The 18,978-nt window shown below is 38.6% G+C and overlaps 1 protein-coding gene across 1 annotated transcript in view; it reads right to left on the bottom strand.

The window, feature by feature from the left end:
* Nucleotides 1–18,978, bottom strand: part of zfhx2 (zinc finger homeobox 2) — a 225,565-nt gene that overhangs the window by 205,615 nt on the left and 972 nt on the right. Inside the window, exons 2-5 of the mRNA XM_028793130.2 lie at nucleotides 9,992–13,543; nucleotides 4,827–5,245; nucleotides 4,527–4,626; nucleotides 4,130–4,179 (exon numbers count right to left, since the gene is read on the bottom strand). Of these exons, the coding sequence (XP_028648963.2) occupies nucleotides 4,130–4,179; nucleotides 4,527–4,626; nucleotides 4,827–5,245; nucleotides 9,992–13,505 (4,083 nt within the window). The 5' untranslated portion in view covers nucleotides 13,506–13,543. The remainder of the gene's footprint in view (nucleotides 1–4,129; nucleotides 4,180–4,526; nucleotides 4,627–4,826; nucleotides 5,246–9,991; nucleotides 13,544–18,978) is intronic.

An 18,978-nucleotide genomic window follows, 5' to 3' on the forward strand; every position in this document is an offset into this window, starting at 1 on the left:
CCCCCTTAGGTAGCTGCATAAATCACCTATATTGTAGTTCAGTTCCATCCATACTACAGAGAGGAGCTCCATCAGCTGCATACAGTTTGTTACCAATGTTATGTGCGGACTATGAATATAAAGGATTTAAGTCTGAGATTGGTGACATATTTGCAGATTTTTTAAAATGTATTCACAATATTTGCAGTACTTTAGAGTCTTAAATCAGTGACCAGAGCTCACATGACAAAAACTACACTAGTAGTTGAAAACCAGAAAAAGACAAAACCACATTCTGAATTATATTGTATTTTCCTAACACTAAAGTCTTTTGGCAGATGCTTCCCTTTATATCAAACAATAAAGACCATGACTACAACATACTCTTTTATAATCTTACTGTCACAACATCGCACATAATGTAGCATGTGCAGAAAGACTCTTGCAACCAAGCATCACTGTTCCAACCAGGTTGTCTGGAGTTTATATATATATATATATATATATATATATATATATATATATATATATATATATATTGAATTCTGTATTTTTACCAACATTGTAGAAGAGTTGTAGTTCCTATGGTGGGACCTGTAATACAAATGCAGTCTATTCCAGTATCTACGTGTGTTTCTTATGGCACTGAGGGTGCTCACCTGCTGTGTAGGCAGCTACTGCTTAGTCTGGAGTGCTTCTTCAAGCAGCCAATGAGAGAGCTGCGCACTTCGGATAAGGAAGAATCCTGAGGCATCATGGTAGCTAGTTATACTCACTGACTATTGCTGATTTAGTTCCTGTCAATACCATAGCATTAGGATGTGAACAGTTTGATTTCCCAATATATAGTTTATATACACTAAACTTTAAACAACATGTGAATGTCATCATGCAGATTACAGTTTGTTTTTGTTTTATGGGGATGCTATTGTATAGTTGCTAAATTCTTTTTACTATAAACTATATACTACATTTCTGGTATAGAATTAGTAGCAGGACAGTTTAGCCACGTATCTATCTGCAACAGTTTGTCAATGTATCTGTCATTAAGATCTTCCCAGCAAAAGAAGAGATTCATTTGATAGTACTTTTTCTTTGCAGTTAATGGAAGAAATATTTTGTGAGCAGGGATTGTGACATCAAAAGATGAAAGACTGTCAACCAAGCAAAATGGCAAAACAAAATGAAAGGTCAGAAGACAAAATAAAAGTCAAACTAATCCTTCAAATAAACTGCTCAACACCAGTGATATTTCTGCATTAAGGCCAGGGGAACAGCCTCACAAGATGTTGTGCAAAGTAATTGAGTATCCCTCAGCGATTTAAGTTATTATTAAAATATTTAGAATAGCCCGCTGCTTGCAGGTCATCACCTATATTACAACGAGCACTGCCAGTTCTTTTTTTTTTTAAATGCACATTTTGAACTTCCAGTACAAAACGTCCATTACCATTTGCTCCCTTAAAGGTGGCCAAAGTAATTAAAAAAAGAAAAGAAATGAGATGAATATCACAAGACAATATGCTCCATCTTGATTCTCAGTCACTACTGAAGAGAACCGCACTAAATTTAAAAAAATCCATGAAGGATGCCTATGTATGCTCCTTCCACTTTGTGGAACAAAAGTCAGCAATATGATGCCCCTGTTACAAGGAACTGCAGAAGTCTGGAACAGAAAGAACAAGTATGTAGGTAGGAAATAGTTTCTTCAGTTGCTTGCTAACCAGCAAACTCCTGGCTGCATGATAGCACAGCTGCTGGACATGCAGTGTGCACTTTGAGTCACACAGTGTGTGTAGCCTTCATTTCTTTCCATGTTATTGGGGTTTGTTTTTTCTCACCTCAAAACCATTGGATTCTAAGCTTAATGTGTTGCTGTTTCGATTTATATAACCGATAGATTTTCCTTAGCAGATGGCAGATGTGAAGCTCCAACTTTAATTAACATTTGAATCTATATTGCTGCATTTTCTCAGATGATGACAATATCAGAAGGTACCAGAATGATGTGATGCCAATCAAGACAGACCAGGCACTAGCATCCTACTGTTTGATTGATTTTTTTTTTTTTTTTTTTTTTTGTGATGTGATACATGCATGAACTTGCACGTTATTATATACAGAAATTATTAGTTAGGTAGGTTCGTGTATATATTAGAGAAGGAAAATCCTGGTATGAACCCATTAGAATCTTTGTGCCAAAACCTCCACTGCTAAAGACACTAATTCTCTTTCAGCAATAAATCTTACATTTATTTTCACAAAGCACAGGCAATTAGTAAGCATGCAGCTCACCCAAAACCCAGTGACCGCACACCGCGCCATCACACCTGTGCACTCACATGGACTCACCCCTATGGACAGGTGGCATTATAGCAACCAGACTTCCAAACAGTGACATTTGATGATTTAATTACTGTACAGTATGACTCAACACAAGCAGAAGGAAATGGAAAGGAATTGTGAGTACTTTTGTAATTTCTGACATTATCAACATCTTTTCATGAGTGAAATGCCATCCACTCATACAAAGCCTAATTTTAATTGAATGCACTGCACTCTTTAAGCTATAGGGTGTTGTGAATGTGTTTTGGGAGGTTGTTGTCCTGCCACGACTGTACCAGGTTTCACAATACAAGCAGGGGCTTTGTTTGACATCAGTTATGGAACTGCTGTTTCTCTACTTCTTTTTAATTTTTAAAATTGAAAAAGATATTCTTGGTAAGCCACTGTGTCTGCTGCTTTTCTTTATAACGTCATTCTTCATTTGTTAATTTTGTGCTTTTATAAGCCAAGAAAGAGAGGAACTAAATCTTCACAAGTGATTACAGAAATTAATTTAGAGCTCACCGAGCTTGTTATTCTCCTTATTTACCAGTGCAGCAGATAGCACTGCCATCCAGCATGTTACTATGTTCTAGAAATTAAATACATTTTGATACAATGTAGTTTTAACCATCATTCTCATTCTGATTATGTTTATACTGTATTCAGAAAATTTCAGAATACCCAGATCCATTGTGATGCCTGTCATTTAATATATATCCCAAAAGTTTGAAACAGTATGTACTTCATGCTATGTAATTCCACTAGCATGGCCTACTGCTGACGGCACTGATCTGTAAACGATAAAGCTGCTGGTTTAACTGGCACTTCTGCTTCCCTGTATGACATTAAGCAAGTCAATTAAACTCTTTATTACAAATGTAAAAAGAAAAATATAAATATACAATTGTAGTGTATTGTAGTGTTCTTGTAAAATGCCTTGGTATGGTCTCTCAGTATAGACAGGCACTAAATTGATACTGTTTTTAGTTAGGTTTAAAACTTCCACAAGAAGATGTACGAAAATCAATCTTCATGAAGTGCGCATTTTGAACTTGCAAATGGTTGCAAAGAACATGCAGAATCAGACTTATGCTGCATTAAGCCATTTTTCTGAGTCAAGTTGCAACTTGGGTAGTACAGTGGCTTAGGCATTGCTTCCTCAAAACTCCAATGGAGTTTGCACTTTCTATTTGTGTCTAATTGGATTTTCTCTGGGAACTTTATTATCTTACCATATCCCAAAGACGCATGTGTCAGGTAAAACCGTAACACTGAATTGGCCCAGTATACCCTACAAACAAGTGACAATTCCCCTTGGGATTAATAAAGTATCTATCTATCTATCTATCTATCTATCTATCTATCTATCTATCTATCTATCTATCTATCTATCTATCTATCTATCTCATACATATAGTAACTTGTTTCTTCCATTGTGCCTGATACAGTCATGACAAGCTTAGGCTTCCTGAAACATAAGAAAAGTGGGTCCAGAAAATAATGGATGGATAGACAGATGTAATTCATGCATTGATAAATACCAAACCACTTCTGTTTTGTCTTGGAATCACACCATGACAAAACAACTTCTACAATTCAAAATTAAAAGAACCTATACCTATGCAATTTCTTGAGACCTTGTACATGACTATAAGCTGACCTTTATTATGGTCAAACAAAATTCCATTGTCAGTCTAGCTTTTGTCATTGAATCTCTCCTTAAAAAACGCAATGATAATGCTACTTATGTGATGAATGACAGGCATCCCAGCCCTGTCTTATCCACATGACATATTAATCTCAATAAAAAAAACAAACTTACTGTTACTGAATCTCCATCTGTAACGTGTTCCTCTCCATTATTGTCTATACCTTAACAAAAACAGACAAAAAGCCCAATTATGTAGCAGGAAGATTTAAAATACAGGGATCATATCTGCTAGTGTTAACTGTTCCAAGTCAATGAAGAGATGATGGAAAAGTATTCATTAACTCTTTTCTAACCTTTTTATCCAGTTCAGTGTTGCAGAGAACCATTAACTGTCCCAGCAGCAATGGGCAAAAATCATAAACCAATCCTGAACAGGGCACAGATCCTCTAAGGGCAGACTCACTCGCACATGTACTTTCATTCATTAGCATTGGACCATGGAACCCATAACTTTAAAAAGTCACTTGTGAAGCAAATCTGTTCTTAGTCATAGATGATTTTAGCTTACCAGGTTTGGGTGATTTCACTCCATTGGGAGCTGTAATGATTTCTGGTTGCCTTATCTGATGGTCTGACAGCTGACCCTGGAGGCTTATGCTAAATTTATGCTGTAAGATAAAGATGAAGGGTTAGAATTCATCATTTGAAGACAACAGTACCACATGAATCATTTGGAGCTTTCTAGCACTGAGACGCATACTGATTTGAAATGCCAGTGGTGATCATCATCATCTACTGATGTCAATTCTCCCTAACATGTTATTAAAAAAAGCCACATTATTTTGTAAAAAGAAGTCATGTTTTGTACCTGACATTTTAGAACAGCCTGTTCATGTGCTGTGGTCTTAGCATGCTGCTTCATTGCTGCAAAACTCTGTGACTGATACTGGCAGGCTCTGCAGCTTAGATGGACAAGAGGTGGTGGGGGTCCTGGAAGGCCTAGACGCCCTTCAAAGTCAATACCATGTTTCCGCAGATGCTGGGCAACAGCCAGACGGCTACAGTGACGTCCTGTCTTAATGTGAAGCCCAAAATTGGCTGAAAGAGGTGTTGAGTACTGGCAGAGCAAACACAAATGCGAAGATGACTCTGGACTGAAGTCTCTCCACCAGGTGTCACTGTCTGAAGAGTGCTGAGAGGGCAGGCTGTGATGAAGAAGCAAAGGCAGCTGGTTTGTGGTGAAAGAAAGGCAGACCAGACATTGGAAAATAGCAGCAGGTGGAGAGGCTGCATATAGGGAAGAAAAGGAAGACATTTAGGATTATGGTTTATCTTTTATTACAAAGAAACATAACTGCTGTCCTTAGCTGTCTGCTAGTCAAAGAGGACTTTTCTATATTCTGTTTACTATATGCTAATAAAATGAATAATCAATAAGATGAATAAAATGTTAAGTTACATTATATCATTAAAAACTGTGTATTCTAAATTGAGATGTCATGCTTCAGCTAAATAACATGCTAGTGTGACAAATGGAATACTGTGTCTAACACTGATCACAACACTACAAAAGTGACATTGCAGAGCAGCCCATTGCTTTCCCAGACTAAAAGGAATGACCTATTGTGACATGCCAAGGGAATTAAACCTCTTTAGTGCTGACCAGAGGCTATGTTTTGAGTCCTTGAAATAGAGGAACTTATTTTTTTTTTACAAATAAGCAGAGGCCATTCAGTCTGTCAAGCTGTTGTGGAAGCTTATCGTTACGTTTATCCCATATTTCATTCACAGATATTTTGATAGTTTTTGGGGGTTTCTTCCTCAGTAATATAACTGAGGTTTGCTGTTACCTTTTTTGTTAAGAACAGCTTCCCTATTTCTGCCTTAAATGCATTTCTCTTTCACAGCACTACTTGTCTTTGAATAGTTCACCCGAAATAATTCTTCTGGATCAGTCTTGCTGATGCTTAACACAATTCTGAATACCTTGATTCATTTCACATGTAGCTGTCTCGTTTCATGATTGAACAGGTTCAGTTCCTTTAGCTTGTCTGAGCAAGACAACTCTTTAGTTCAAGAATGCACTTGCTTGCTTTTCTGTGAATAGCTTCTTATGCTGCTACATTTTTCTTATAATGTGGAGACAAAAACTGCCCACAGTATTCTAACTACAGTAGCACCTTAGTGCCTTGGTATAACATCCTTTAATTTATATTCAACTTTTTTTCAAAATGAACAAACTTTTTATTTAACTCTACTAGGGGGCTTTGCTCGCCAACCTCCCCGGCCCGTGCTACGCGCCAGCCACTTCGCGTCTCTGCCGCTAGCGTATGTGGATTTCACTTTCACCAAACATCATATCTTTTAATTCTCACAGATACGCCTCTTCATTGGGGAACACTACTTTTCCCTGATGGCAACACAAATGAGACGATCTACAAGTCTCTGAGTTAAAGTTTATATCCAAACAAAATGTTCAATCTCTTTTCGCTGTTCCATGATTTCACCGAGTAATAATTTACGTTTGTTTGCACTAATGCGATCTTTACTATCATTTTTTTGAGACTTTCAAATTTTAGTACTTTCATTTTCTCTAACCTGTTCTGCATGCGTATCGTGCCAATGTTTTTGAATCATTTATGACGTTCTATTTTGTTATCTACTCTTTGTCTTTTATTTCCGGCCCCAGGTGTCGTTAAATCTCTTGGCACAAAGTCTCATCTTGCGGGATGTGAAAGCATCTCTCTGAAAAAGTCACATCTCGTCCCAGGCTAAAAAGTCTCGCCTCATCCCAGGATTTTTTTTATTATAATAGAGAGACAATTTTTAGATATCAGTCTTTCTATCTGCTTTCCAAAACTTAAAATCTGTCTATAAGCCAAGTGACTCACACAGTTACCTTCTCTACAGCTCCTTCCATCCCTGGCATACTAAAAACTCTCTCTTTCACTGTTTTTGAAACTCTGCTCGCTCTGCAGTGATGAGGTTGACTTCTGTATTAAAGCACTCCGAATGAGAAGTTTCTTCACTGATAGAGGGTACCCTTCTCATATTGTGCACAGGGCCTTCAACCAAGCCAAGAGCAGACCTTGTGACATATTCTGTTAAGAAGAACCACAATAATAAAACTTTCCATTCCACGTTAACACTCTTTCTCTTCCTCAGGTCATCAATCAAAATTTCTCAATACTACAGACTAATCCTTCTCCAAGAGACCACATTTATTTCTAACTGTCCCTTGATCCCCTTCTATCAGTCACCTAACCATCACAAACTTCTCATCCACATCTCACTTCACAGATGACGGCCACATTCCTCACCAGGCATTTTGAGCTATAACAGGAGCTGCTGCATCATTTGCAAATATGTCGCTAACAAATACGCTAGTATCTGGTTCATCTGCTGAATTCATTAATTAAACAACGAGCCACTTGTCAGTCTAAAAATTGTATCTACTGCATTTCTTATAACATCTGTATACTGTTGGTGAAACAGGGAGACGGCAAGCAGACCGTTTCAGCAGTGTATTCAAGCCGTTAAGACCAAAGACTTTACAGGGCCTATTGTAGAACACTTCACTTCCCAATCATAACCACGCTGAGATCTCTGAGTTTGTGTTCTTTCACAGGGCTTCAAAGACATTTCTCAAAGTAAAACAGTAAGCTCAGCTCATTCCCACCCTGCAATCACATGTTTCTCCAGGTGTTAATGACTAACATTTTAATCGCTCCCTTCATCTTCTCTAATGGCAGCATTTTCTCAGCTACTCTCATCTTTTCTCCTTTCATTATCCCTGGATTTGTTCCCTCCTTCCCCTCCTAGATCTGCCACCTGCTATTTACTTTTAAGCCGCACACCTGATGAAGGTTATGTAGCTGAAACATTGTATCTTTAACCATCTTTCCTTTTAAGTGTGGAAATAATCTTTAATGCTTTTTTTCATTTTCAGATGCATATTGACACAGCCCTACTCTACACATTTTATTTCACTTATTGTTTATTTGTATTCACCCATGGCTTGTAGAATTTTGTGCTGTCATGTCATCCTCTTGCAAATTAACATTATTTATCTTGTATACATTATTATTTACTGTAGTTAATATTAAGGTTCTCATTAATTCTCAAAGACATCAGTAAAGTCAATCTAGAAGAATATCTTCATTTAAATAGCGACTCACATACTCAAGGGGCTGTACTTTTAAAACAGAAACTAGTTCTTCATATAAAAGATCAACAGAATCATGAACAAATTAGCAAGTCTGGTTGTTGAAGTAAAGACCCTGACAAGATTAAAAAAAATGTCTGAATGAAATATGGGTGGCATGGTAGCACTGCTGCCTTTCAACTGTGGAGTCTTGGGTTTGAATCTTTGTCCTGTGGTTTCCTGTGTACAATCTGCATGTTCTCTCTTTGTTTGCATAGCTTTTTTTGTCAGGTTTTCTGGTCACTGCAAGACAAAAATTATACCAGGACTAGAGGTTATGCAGCAGAGAGCAACAAACTAAATCGCGACATCTGCCGCCATTTTTCAGATGCCACAGCCATAGCTGGGTGTATCGGGAAAATGAATACAGGACACTTTTGAAGAACTTTGATAGCTAGTGCAAACTGAATCACATGTAACTCAGCATCAATAAGATAAAAGAGATATATGAACTTCAGGAGGATTAAGACCACTCTGCCCCTAATTTTCTAAAATGGTGAATATGTGGAGGTGGTGAGGCACATGCAAGTACCTTGGGGTCCAATTGAATGACAGGCTAGAGTGCAAAACCAACACAGAAGCTGTATGCAAGAAGGGTCAGAGTCACCTTTACTTCCTGAGGAGGTTATGGTTGTTTGGTGTGTGCGGGCCACTCTTGTATTCTACCAGTCTGTAGTGACCAGGATATTTTTCTATGTGGTATTGTGCTGGGGAAATAGCATTAGTGCAAGTGAATGTCCATAGACTAAACAAGTGTATTATGAAGGCTGGTGATGTCCATAGACTAAACACATATTTATGAAGGCTGGTTCAGTCTTGGGAATCAGGCTGGAGAAAGTGGTAGAACAGAAGTCACTCAGGAAGTTGCCAACTGTTCCAGATATTGAGTCTCTTGAGCGGAGCACCTTCAGACTGAGATAACTGCAGCCGAGGTCATTTTACCCTTAGCCATCAGGCTCTATAATGAGTCACCACTTGGCTGAGGTGGTCTTGTTCCCTGTGAACTCAATGGCACTGAGTTGGTCTAGCAGACATCTTAACAGATGATGACCCCACGTGCCAGTGACTGGCATTCTGTACTATTGTAATAAGTAATAAGTAATAAATTGTAATAAGAAATGTCTTGGTACAGTATATTGTGTGTTTGTGCCTTGTTAATATGCTTAAGATTATGACAAGTTTTGTTATATTTGTGCTTTTTTATGCCTGCTGCTGTAACCATATTCTCTTAGTGGTTAATAAAATATCTATCTATCTATCTAGTCCTATTCTGACAGGCTCAAGAAATTCATCATCTTTAGTCCACAGCAGAGAAGAAAGAGCAAATCACTTACTCAAGCACCCTGGTGCAAATGATGGGGATGTATATTTAAGACTAAAGTCAGGAAGCACTTCTTTACAGAAAGAATTATGGGAATCTGAAATAAACTATATAATCTTGGAGTGAAAGGGGAAGGCTTGACAACTTTTACAAAAAGTATCTGAATGAGATATCAGGGCAACATAGCTGTTAGCTAACCAAACAAGCTTGATGGACTGAATGGTCTCCTTTCATCTGACAAATTCATTTTCAGTCCCTAATCCCCATATTTTTCAAAGCTGTGTAGGTAAGATTAACTGTTAATTCTAAATTAATTAAAATTAAATTAAATTAATGTGAGTGAGCGTATGTGAGCAAGTGTGCACCCCGTGACCATGACCTGGTAAGTAATTACAAAGTTAATAGATTTGTGTCTGGTTGAGATATTGCAACAGCCAACCAAATGAGCATGTGTTATAAAATTACTTAATTCATATTTAGAAATGGAAAATACGTCTTTTTTTCTTACCCACTTTGTACTCCTCCTTTGATGAAGCCAATTTGTTTGTCTTGTCTTCCTGCTTATGGTTCTGTTCGACCACATGTTCCTCCTTATTTTCTTGAACTTCCTCTTCAGTTTTCTCATGCTCCTCTTCATGCCTCCTCTTCTCCCTTTGTTCATCCAGCTTATTTCCCTTTTCTTGTTTATAATGCACTGGATTCTCAGATTCACTGGAGAGCTTTTGTTGTGAATCTTTATCCTGTGTTTTCGACAAATTAAGTGAGTAGTATTTGTAGTTTAGCTGTGGAGGAACAGTTAGCTGCCCCACTAGACCTCTTGGATACCCCAAATTCAGAAAAACTCTACTAAGGTTTTTGGAGCCCATCATTTGAAAGGGCAGGTTTTGTTGAAAATTGCTTCTAAAGTTAAGCACTCCCTTTATGTGCCCTATCTTCCCTACCCTGTGTGAAATGCCTAGTCTGCATTCTGACTGTGATAACAGGCCCTCCTTGCTGTCCAACCCCCCTTGCTGAAGTTGGAGGTCTTGCATTCTTACGAGGTGTTTGTCTGACTGAGTGTGAATAATAAGGTTTCCCTTAGAGTTGGTGGAATAGTCACATGCTGCACAGTGATAAGGTTTGAACCCACATACATGGACCTCTCCCTGTCCAAGCAAAGGGTGATCATTCCCAGACATGCAGTAGCGACAATCAGACTGTGGACCCTGGCTGTCTCGGTCTTTGGAAGGGTCATAGGTACACCCCTCATGTTTTTCACGTACATGGGCATCCAAAGTTTCCTTGTACTTGTAGTGCCAATTGCACCACGGACACTTAAGGTTTTTGGTTGAATTATTTGACCTGATGTGAACAGACTGTTGCGGGAGCAGTGACATGAAAGACAAGGCAAGGGGCCTACAATTGCCCCCACGTGCCTCTACTGATCCAACCCCCACTCCAAGCATTCTCTTGTTTTCTACCTCAGTCACATTCCCTTGCTGTATTTCTTTCTCACAGTCTCGTTTTCTGTTGCTGTCACTTTTCTTCTCCCTCTCTGTCAGGGAAGGTTCATGTCCATCATTGCCACTGTCTGTTTGCACCCAGGTGTTCTTTTCACTTAACTGTATGTCATTGTTTACATCATTAATAGTTTTATTATTATGGTTAAAGCTGCCAGTATTAATCCTACTGGTTTCTGTTTTGGTGGTTTCTAGGTGTAGCTTATCTTCAACTAAAGGGCTGAAGAAGTTTCTGTAATTCATACTGCTGTTCAATGTGGGGCAATATCTGAACACTGTATTTGTATTGGTATGGGGATTATACCTGCCATCAATGTTGCTGTTGATCTTTGGGTTAAAGTCAAAGGCTGACTCAGCTGTATCTGAGTGGTCACAAGTTTCAGAGCCTGCACCCCATTTGGCTTGTTTAATAGTCTCCTCTGGGGGCTCCTCATTATCAGAGTTGGCAGTGCTTGAGCTGTGGTCTGAGGACTTGACTCTGATGTCTGACTCAGTCCCAGTACTGGTAGACATCGTGCTGGGAATCTCGCTCATCAACTGGCTGACTGTGACCTCAGATTGAAAATGGCTGTATTGTCTGGCTTCATTGTTAAAGCTTTTGACCTGATGCTTTGGTGAGGTGCGAGTAAAGCTAACGTCAGCAGATGAACTGCAGATAATTTGGTTTTGGAAACAAACGCTGCAACCATCATCAGTGTTTTTTGTGGCAGCAAGGTTTTGGCTGTGTGAGTCAGTGTTCTTATGGTTTTTGCAGATGGCACTATGCATCCCAACTGATGACTGGTCTGTTAGTTGATCCTCGACAGCCCTGCTGTCACAGATGGTTCCTTCTTTGTTAAATTCAGACTTTCCTTCAAACCTCTCACAAGACTGTTGAGTGCACTTGTTTTTTTCACTCATCTCATCCGTGCAAGAGTGGTTTGTCCACAAAGAATCAAATTTATCAAGATGGTCAGCAGTATTACCATCAGCACTGTTGTCAGTTGGACTGTCTATCTGAGGATCATTGCTGCCAGGTTTGGCCGGTGTCGGACTACAGGAAAGGAAAGAGGCAGAGTCACTTGCTTTGATTATTTTGCTGTCTTTGTCAGGGCTCAGGGCTGTCTTTGTGTCAAAGGCATGGCCAAGTTCTCCATCACAGTTGCCATTAGTCTTCTGATTTTTACTAAGCTCACGAGGCTGGTTATTAAAACCTTGTTCAGTTTTATTATGAAAGCTGCCTACAGAGACACTATCAGTGATATCTTGGAGGTCATCTATTTGGGAAAAATCACCGGTGGTACAGATGTCACATTTTTGCTGTAAATGAGGTCTACAGATGTAAGTATTAGCATTGCTCTTCTTGTTAAACAGGGATGGACTGCTGTTGTTGGCAGAAATCACTGAAGTAGCAATATTGCTTTTTAGGTCACCATTACAAAGTGTCTGTGATTTTACATCAAGCTGTTTCTCCATTTTGCCTGGGTTAGTTTTTTGCTCACTACTTGCCATATTATTGTGCGTGTTCAGGATGGTGGAGAGGTCCACTTCCATTTCTTCATCAGTTTTCTGACCAGCCTCAATATGAGAGTCATGAACACAGTCATAGCGAACCTGATCTGTACAGTCATGGTTGTTCTTCAAATTGAAACAGCCATTGTTCTGCTTAGGCTTAGAATCATCATTGGTATTGTGAGAGGAGATGCCATTATCATCAGGGGCATCACCACCTATCAAGCAATCAATTACATTGAGGTCATTATCTCTCTGAGAACTAGAAGAAGCAGGACTGCACAGTTCTGTGTCATTATTTTGGATCTTAAAAGCCACTCGGCTTCCTTCCCCAGGCAATGTGGCCACAGGCTTTCCACAGGCATCCAAACTTCTACTAAGGGAACAATCAATATTAACTTCAAGATCTTTGTTTTTCTCATTATCAATCCATTGAGGAAGACATGAAAAGGAATGACACTGAGCTTTGGCATTTTCAGCGGGTGCCACATACTGAAGGGTGTCATCTATCTGTTCATGAGGGACACCACTTAGAATATCACTCTTGGCCAAAAGGTAATCCTGTAGCCTAGGATCACACATATTAGCTGTTTCAGTAGCTAAACAGAGGTCATGGTTCTGGATGCTTTTGGTTGTATGTTTTAGGTCAGAATTCAAGTCATTTAGGTCAGAAGCTGTTGAAAGGTTCAGTCCTAACGAAGTGCATGTTGTTCCTGAGGTATTAATACTGTAAGGAAAAGTTTGGTTTGGATCACAGGACTTGTCTGTTTCATGCTGCACAAGTGGAAACAAGCTGCCTTCCCCATGGATCAAGTCAGTCTCCAACTTGGCCTTTTTATGATGGATGTCAGGTTGAGGATGTAAGAGGAGGTAGTAGGATGAGTCTGAGTTATGGTCTGCTTTGCTGTTTTCTTTGGTGGATGTTTCAGAATCTTTAAGTGAAGAAGAAAGTAAACAAGGATCGGGGCAATATGGGGCATCTCCTGTGGCCCCTCTCGAATTCCATCCTGAAGCATTATAATAAGGCTTCATTTCAGAGGATGAAGGGGAGCACTGCTTGTCATCTTCAACTGAAAAACAAAGCAAAAAAAAGATTTCAGAAAATGTGAGTTACTTTTTAGAACAAACAGTTTCTGTAGGAATAATTCAGAGTGACATTTTCTATGTCCTCTTTCACGCCAGAATTCAAAAGTGTGTTTTGATCCACCTAACAGTTTTTTTGTGCTGGATCTCAACATGTGTTTTCCACTGGTACTCCAGTTTTCTTCCTATATTGCAGATGTGTGTTACAATGATTGGTACCTCTGGATTGATTGAGTGTGGACCCTGCAATAGGCTGGCCCTCCATCCAGGACTACTCTACTGATCGGGAGTTCTGGGTTTGAGTCTTGCCCCAGTCACTCTCCACATGTTCATTCCCTGTCTGTGAGGATTTTCTCTGGGTTATCTGGTTTTCTTTCCATATCCTAAAGATGTACAGGTTAGGTTTATTGATGACTTTAAATTGGATCAGTATGTTTGTGTGTGTGTTTGTAAGTGTGTCCTACAATGAACTAGTGGATTCCTGCCTTACACCTGAATCTACTGATAGAGGATCAGGCTCTTCACAACCTGGCTGAATTAAATGGGTTCAATAAATGGGTGGATATATCGACATGTGCAGTAGTCTAGAAGTACCTTCAGATAGATAGATAGATAGATAGATAGATAGATAGATAGATAGATAGATAGATAGATAGATAGATAGATAGATAGATAGATAGATAGATAGATAGATAGATAGATAGATAGATAGATAGAACTTGCACATCAATCCAAGTTAATGTTGGCTCTCTTTCTGAAGAAGTTCTAATTTGAGTAGGTAATGCGATGTATAGTCTGTTCCAAATTTGTTCACATTTAGATTAAATGATTTAATATTATATTGTTCAATTATTTATATATTATTATTTGAATTAATTGGATATGACAATTGTATATGTCTATTGTATACATTAAGGCATTAATTATCTCTGTTTATTCCAATACAGTGTCAGGAGGAATGGGCACAACCCAGACAAAACTGGGCCCAAGTCAACCCTGACATTAGCCTACTGCAAAATACACTCATACGCACATACACACTATGTATATAAATATACTGTACATGGATCCCTGAATGGGCCTGCTGAATCAAGGGTTCTTCATGAAAATTAAATGAACTAGGTGTCGGAAGCTGAACCCAGGTGCATTGATAGGATATTGGGCTGAAGTAAGTGCAATATTTGGGTAACATTTCCATTCTAGTGGTTTCAGGGTGCCCCGAGTTAATTCCTTGTGAATTCTGGGTACCCTGAATCATTATTATTCTAAATTTCTTCTCTAGTTAGGTTATCTACTGTATTTAGACCTGGTGCTTAAGGTACTATTTGTTATAACATTATTATTTATAGCTCAACAGAATCAGTACACCTCTTTTGGAGAAGGAAGGCAGCCAAACAATCATTGCGTTATTTCCTACTTTGTTATTTTGGGGCATGTAATTTTGAGGATTTATTATATTTTTGTTTTATTATTGAATGTCATTTGTGTATAAGCTGTTGTGTTTTTTCTTCAATTGCTAGCTCTTCATGTGAAGTTTGCTAACTCAGTGCAAATGATAGATAGATAGATAGATAGATAGATAGATAGATAGATAGATAGATAGATAGATAGATAGATAGATAGATAGATAGATAGATAGATAGATAGATAGATAGATAGATAGATAGATAGATAGATAGATAGATAGATAGATAGATAGATAGATAGATAGATAGAAACTTTATTAAACCCCAAGGGGAAATTCACATTGTAATTGTAATCCTCTCAGCTAGTATAATGAAGTTATTAGACTGTGTTTGATGTCCTATTGGCATTTGGTTTTAGCACTGGTGGTCTTGGGAACCACTGAATTTTGCCTGCAGTTGGATATGTTTGTTTGAGTGACAGAAAATGTTAAATAACGTACTTTTACTGGATGTGCCTGTAGCTTGGTTCTGGTTGTTGGCAGTTTTTGGGGATGGGGCCCAATGATTTGTTAGATCTAGGGGCACACAGTCTTGAGATCCATCCCTTCACAGCTATAATCACTCATCTGTCCAAAGACACTTCATTCAGTTTCAGGGTTGGCAATGTTGTGTACAAGACTGATACCCACCCTGGATGGTCATCATTCCATCATAGGGCACACACCGTCATACCACCCCAGTTTTCAGAGCCAGACATAAACAAAAACTGTGCATGTTTTGGTGATAGAAGGAAACTCGAGTATTCAGAGACAACTTGCATGGAAACAGGAAGACTATACAGAATCAGCAAAGACAATAAGCAGGTGGAGACTGGAAAGTATCGCTGTGAGGTGACACCATTAACCATGACACCAATTAAGAAACATTACCTTATATTGCTTATTTCCATTGTGAAGACTTTACTACTCCTACTAGACTGTTGTACTTGTAAAGCCAAATATTGATGTCAGTAATGGATATTGAACCAGCAGCCTTCCACCTTTACAGCACAAAATTTTGAGCAGTAGACCATAAGTAACAAATAAGAAATGATCATAGTAAAAACAACTTTCCCTTGGTTTCACTATATTAAAGTGGTTAGTAATACTAATTACCATTAAAGCTTACTTCTTCTGGCCTCATTTGCAAAGGTGAAACTTGACAATTATGTAAGGAAGAGCTTTACAACCAAAATGCAGGATCCTCTGTCAGCACCAGTAACTGTCACATGCACGTGACATGTATGTTACTGCATGGATTTAACATTGTGTTTCTAAAATATGATCAAGACATCTTTTCTACAGTACAGCCTAGCTGTAAATGTTCTGTTTCAAGAAATGTAATTTACTCTATATCTTTCCATTCATAGCGTGCAAACATGACAAGTTTCTGGCAGCTGTTGTTCTGTCCTCTCCTAGTACCCAGATAAAGCACCATTTATTTTGGAAAGTTAGGTCAATGTAAGAATTTACAAAAACCTACAGGATAATGGAAATGCTAACATTGTAATCTTTTGAATATGTGGCAATTGGGGTCATGATGTTTTGAGAAAATACAGCGAATAGTTTAACTTTCCCCTTGGGGATAAATAAAGTATATCTGTCTAACTAAAAGAGCTGCTCTGACCCTGGATAATGCCAAGGTTAGTAGGAATAGATGGCAGGCTGCATAGAGGTTTTAGTGAAAAGAAAGGCTTACGTGAATGTACATCCATCCATTTTCTAATCGAGTTATCCAGCAGAGACTTGCAGTAAATTGGTGCCTATTTCCGTAACGCTGGACACCAAGTGGAAAACAACCCTGGATGGGATGCCAGTCTATTACAGGGCATACCCGTTCATTTTAAACTTGACAGTAAATGAAACCTGCATATTTTTTGAAAGAGGAAGGAAACTATACCATGAGTAAAATCCACACAGAACACAGGGAGAACATGTAAACATCACACAAGCAGTGCTCAGGATGGCATTCAAACCCAGGTATCTGGAAGTGTGAGTCAGAAGTGCTAAGAATTATACCAACACGCTGCTGGTTAAGTGAACCATTAAATCTAATTCTAATTATGTGGCAATGATGTCAAAATCAACACTATGAATCAATTAAGAAAAAAACATGAAGTAACGTCTAATAAAACATTGAAGGATGAAGATCAGGGGTCAAGCAAACTTGGTATGGTGGTAAAAGAACTGGACTTTAAACTACAAGGTTTCAAGCTTTTGAAATACATATGTACTGACAGAATAAGTGATCCAATTTTAAATATATAATATCCACTCACTGAACAAATTATTAAGGAACACTATACTAATACCGGGTAGGCCTCCTTTTGTCATTAAAAGCATCCTCAGTTCTTCATGGCATGGACTCCACAAGATGTTTGAAACATTCCTTTTTGAATCTGCTCCAGTTTGACATGACTGCATCACATAATTTCTGCAGATCTGTCAGCCGCACATTCAATCTGTGAATATCCCATTCCAGCACATCCCAAAGGTGTTCAGATCTGGCAACTGGGGAGGCCACTGAAGAACACTAGACTCATTGTCATGTTCATGAAACCAGCTTGAGATGACTTTTGCTTTGTGACATGTTAGATTATCATGCTGGAAGTAGCCATTACAAGATGGGTAAATTATGACCAGAAAGGGATGCACATGGTCAACAACAACACTCAAAAAGGTCATGGCATTCAAGCGATGATTGATCGGTATTAACGGACCCAAGGTATGCCAAGAAAACATTCCCCACACTATTATACTACCATGGCCACCAGCCTGGACTGTTGACACAAGGCATGTTGGATGCATGGATTCATTCTGTTAGCATCAAATTATGACCCTAAAATCCATGTACTTCCAATGGAAATTGAGATTCATCAGACCTGGCTACTTTTTTCAAGTCTTCAGCTGTCCAGTTTTTGTGAGACTCTGCCCACTCTCTGTTCCCTTCAGGTTCAGTGACTTTCTTTTCTGCTCACCACAGTCTTAGGCAGTGGTGATCTGAGGTACCGTAGCCTTTCTGTCAGCTTCAACCAGTCTGGCCATTCTCCTCTGACATCTCACGTCATGAAAATATTTCCATCTACAGTACTGCTGCTCACTGGATATTTAAACTAAATCCTGTTGTGCATGAAAATCCCAGGATATTAGCAGTTACTGAAATACTCAAACCAGCCCATCTACACAAACAATCAAGCCATTATCAAATCACTTAGATCACATTTTTCCCCATTCTGGTGTTTGATGTGAACATTAACTGAAGGTTCTGACCTGCACCTGCATGACTTTATGTATTGTGCTGTTGCCACATAATTGGCGGATTGTATGGATAAGCAGGTGTACAGATGTTCCAAATAATTTACTTAGTGAGTGTGCATGTGTGTGTGCATTTACTATATATATATATATATATATATATATATATATATATATATATATATATATATATACTGTATATATATATGCAGTTTATAGCTTGGTGTTCATTTTAGATAGGCACTATATAAAATATTTTTGATTCTCAATATAATACAGAAAGATTGCACTTAATGCATGGCAGTTATACTTCAGCGATCTTCCCAGGCTTGGTGAATGGCTAAATCATGCAGCTTCTCCCATCTCGGAGCTGACCCTAAGCCTATCGCAGATCATACCTACACAGGAGGAGAGCCGAGTCCCCAGAGGAAACTCAAGGGTCAGATTGTACCCAATCCAGCAGTCTAACCAGAGTCTAGGCACCGTGAGGCTGAAGCTCTCCCTACAGTCACGCCAATTTTTTTAATTTACTATTCAATAATAATGCCGTTTTTTTTTTTTGTTTGTTTGACTAGACAGCCAACTGCTGTGTGTTTCTAGCTTCAAGAGCATCATTCATGATCTGCCAAGAGTCTATTAGACACTGAAAGCTTTAATTAATTCCACATAACACATAATGGTCTCACTTTGTTTCATGCATTTCATTTTTGGATTTATTTCTCC

This window comes from Erpetoichthys calabaricus, chromosome 2 (assembly GCF_900747795.2).
Source record: "Erpetoichthys calabaricus chromosome 2, fErpCal1.3, whole genome shotgun sequence".
NCBI classification, from domain to species: Eukaryota; Metazoa; Chordata; class Cladistia; order Polypteriformes; family Polypteridae; genus Erpetoichthys; species Erpetoichthys calabaricus.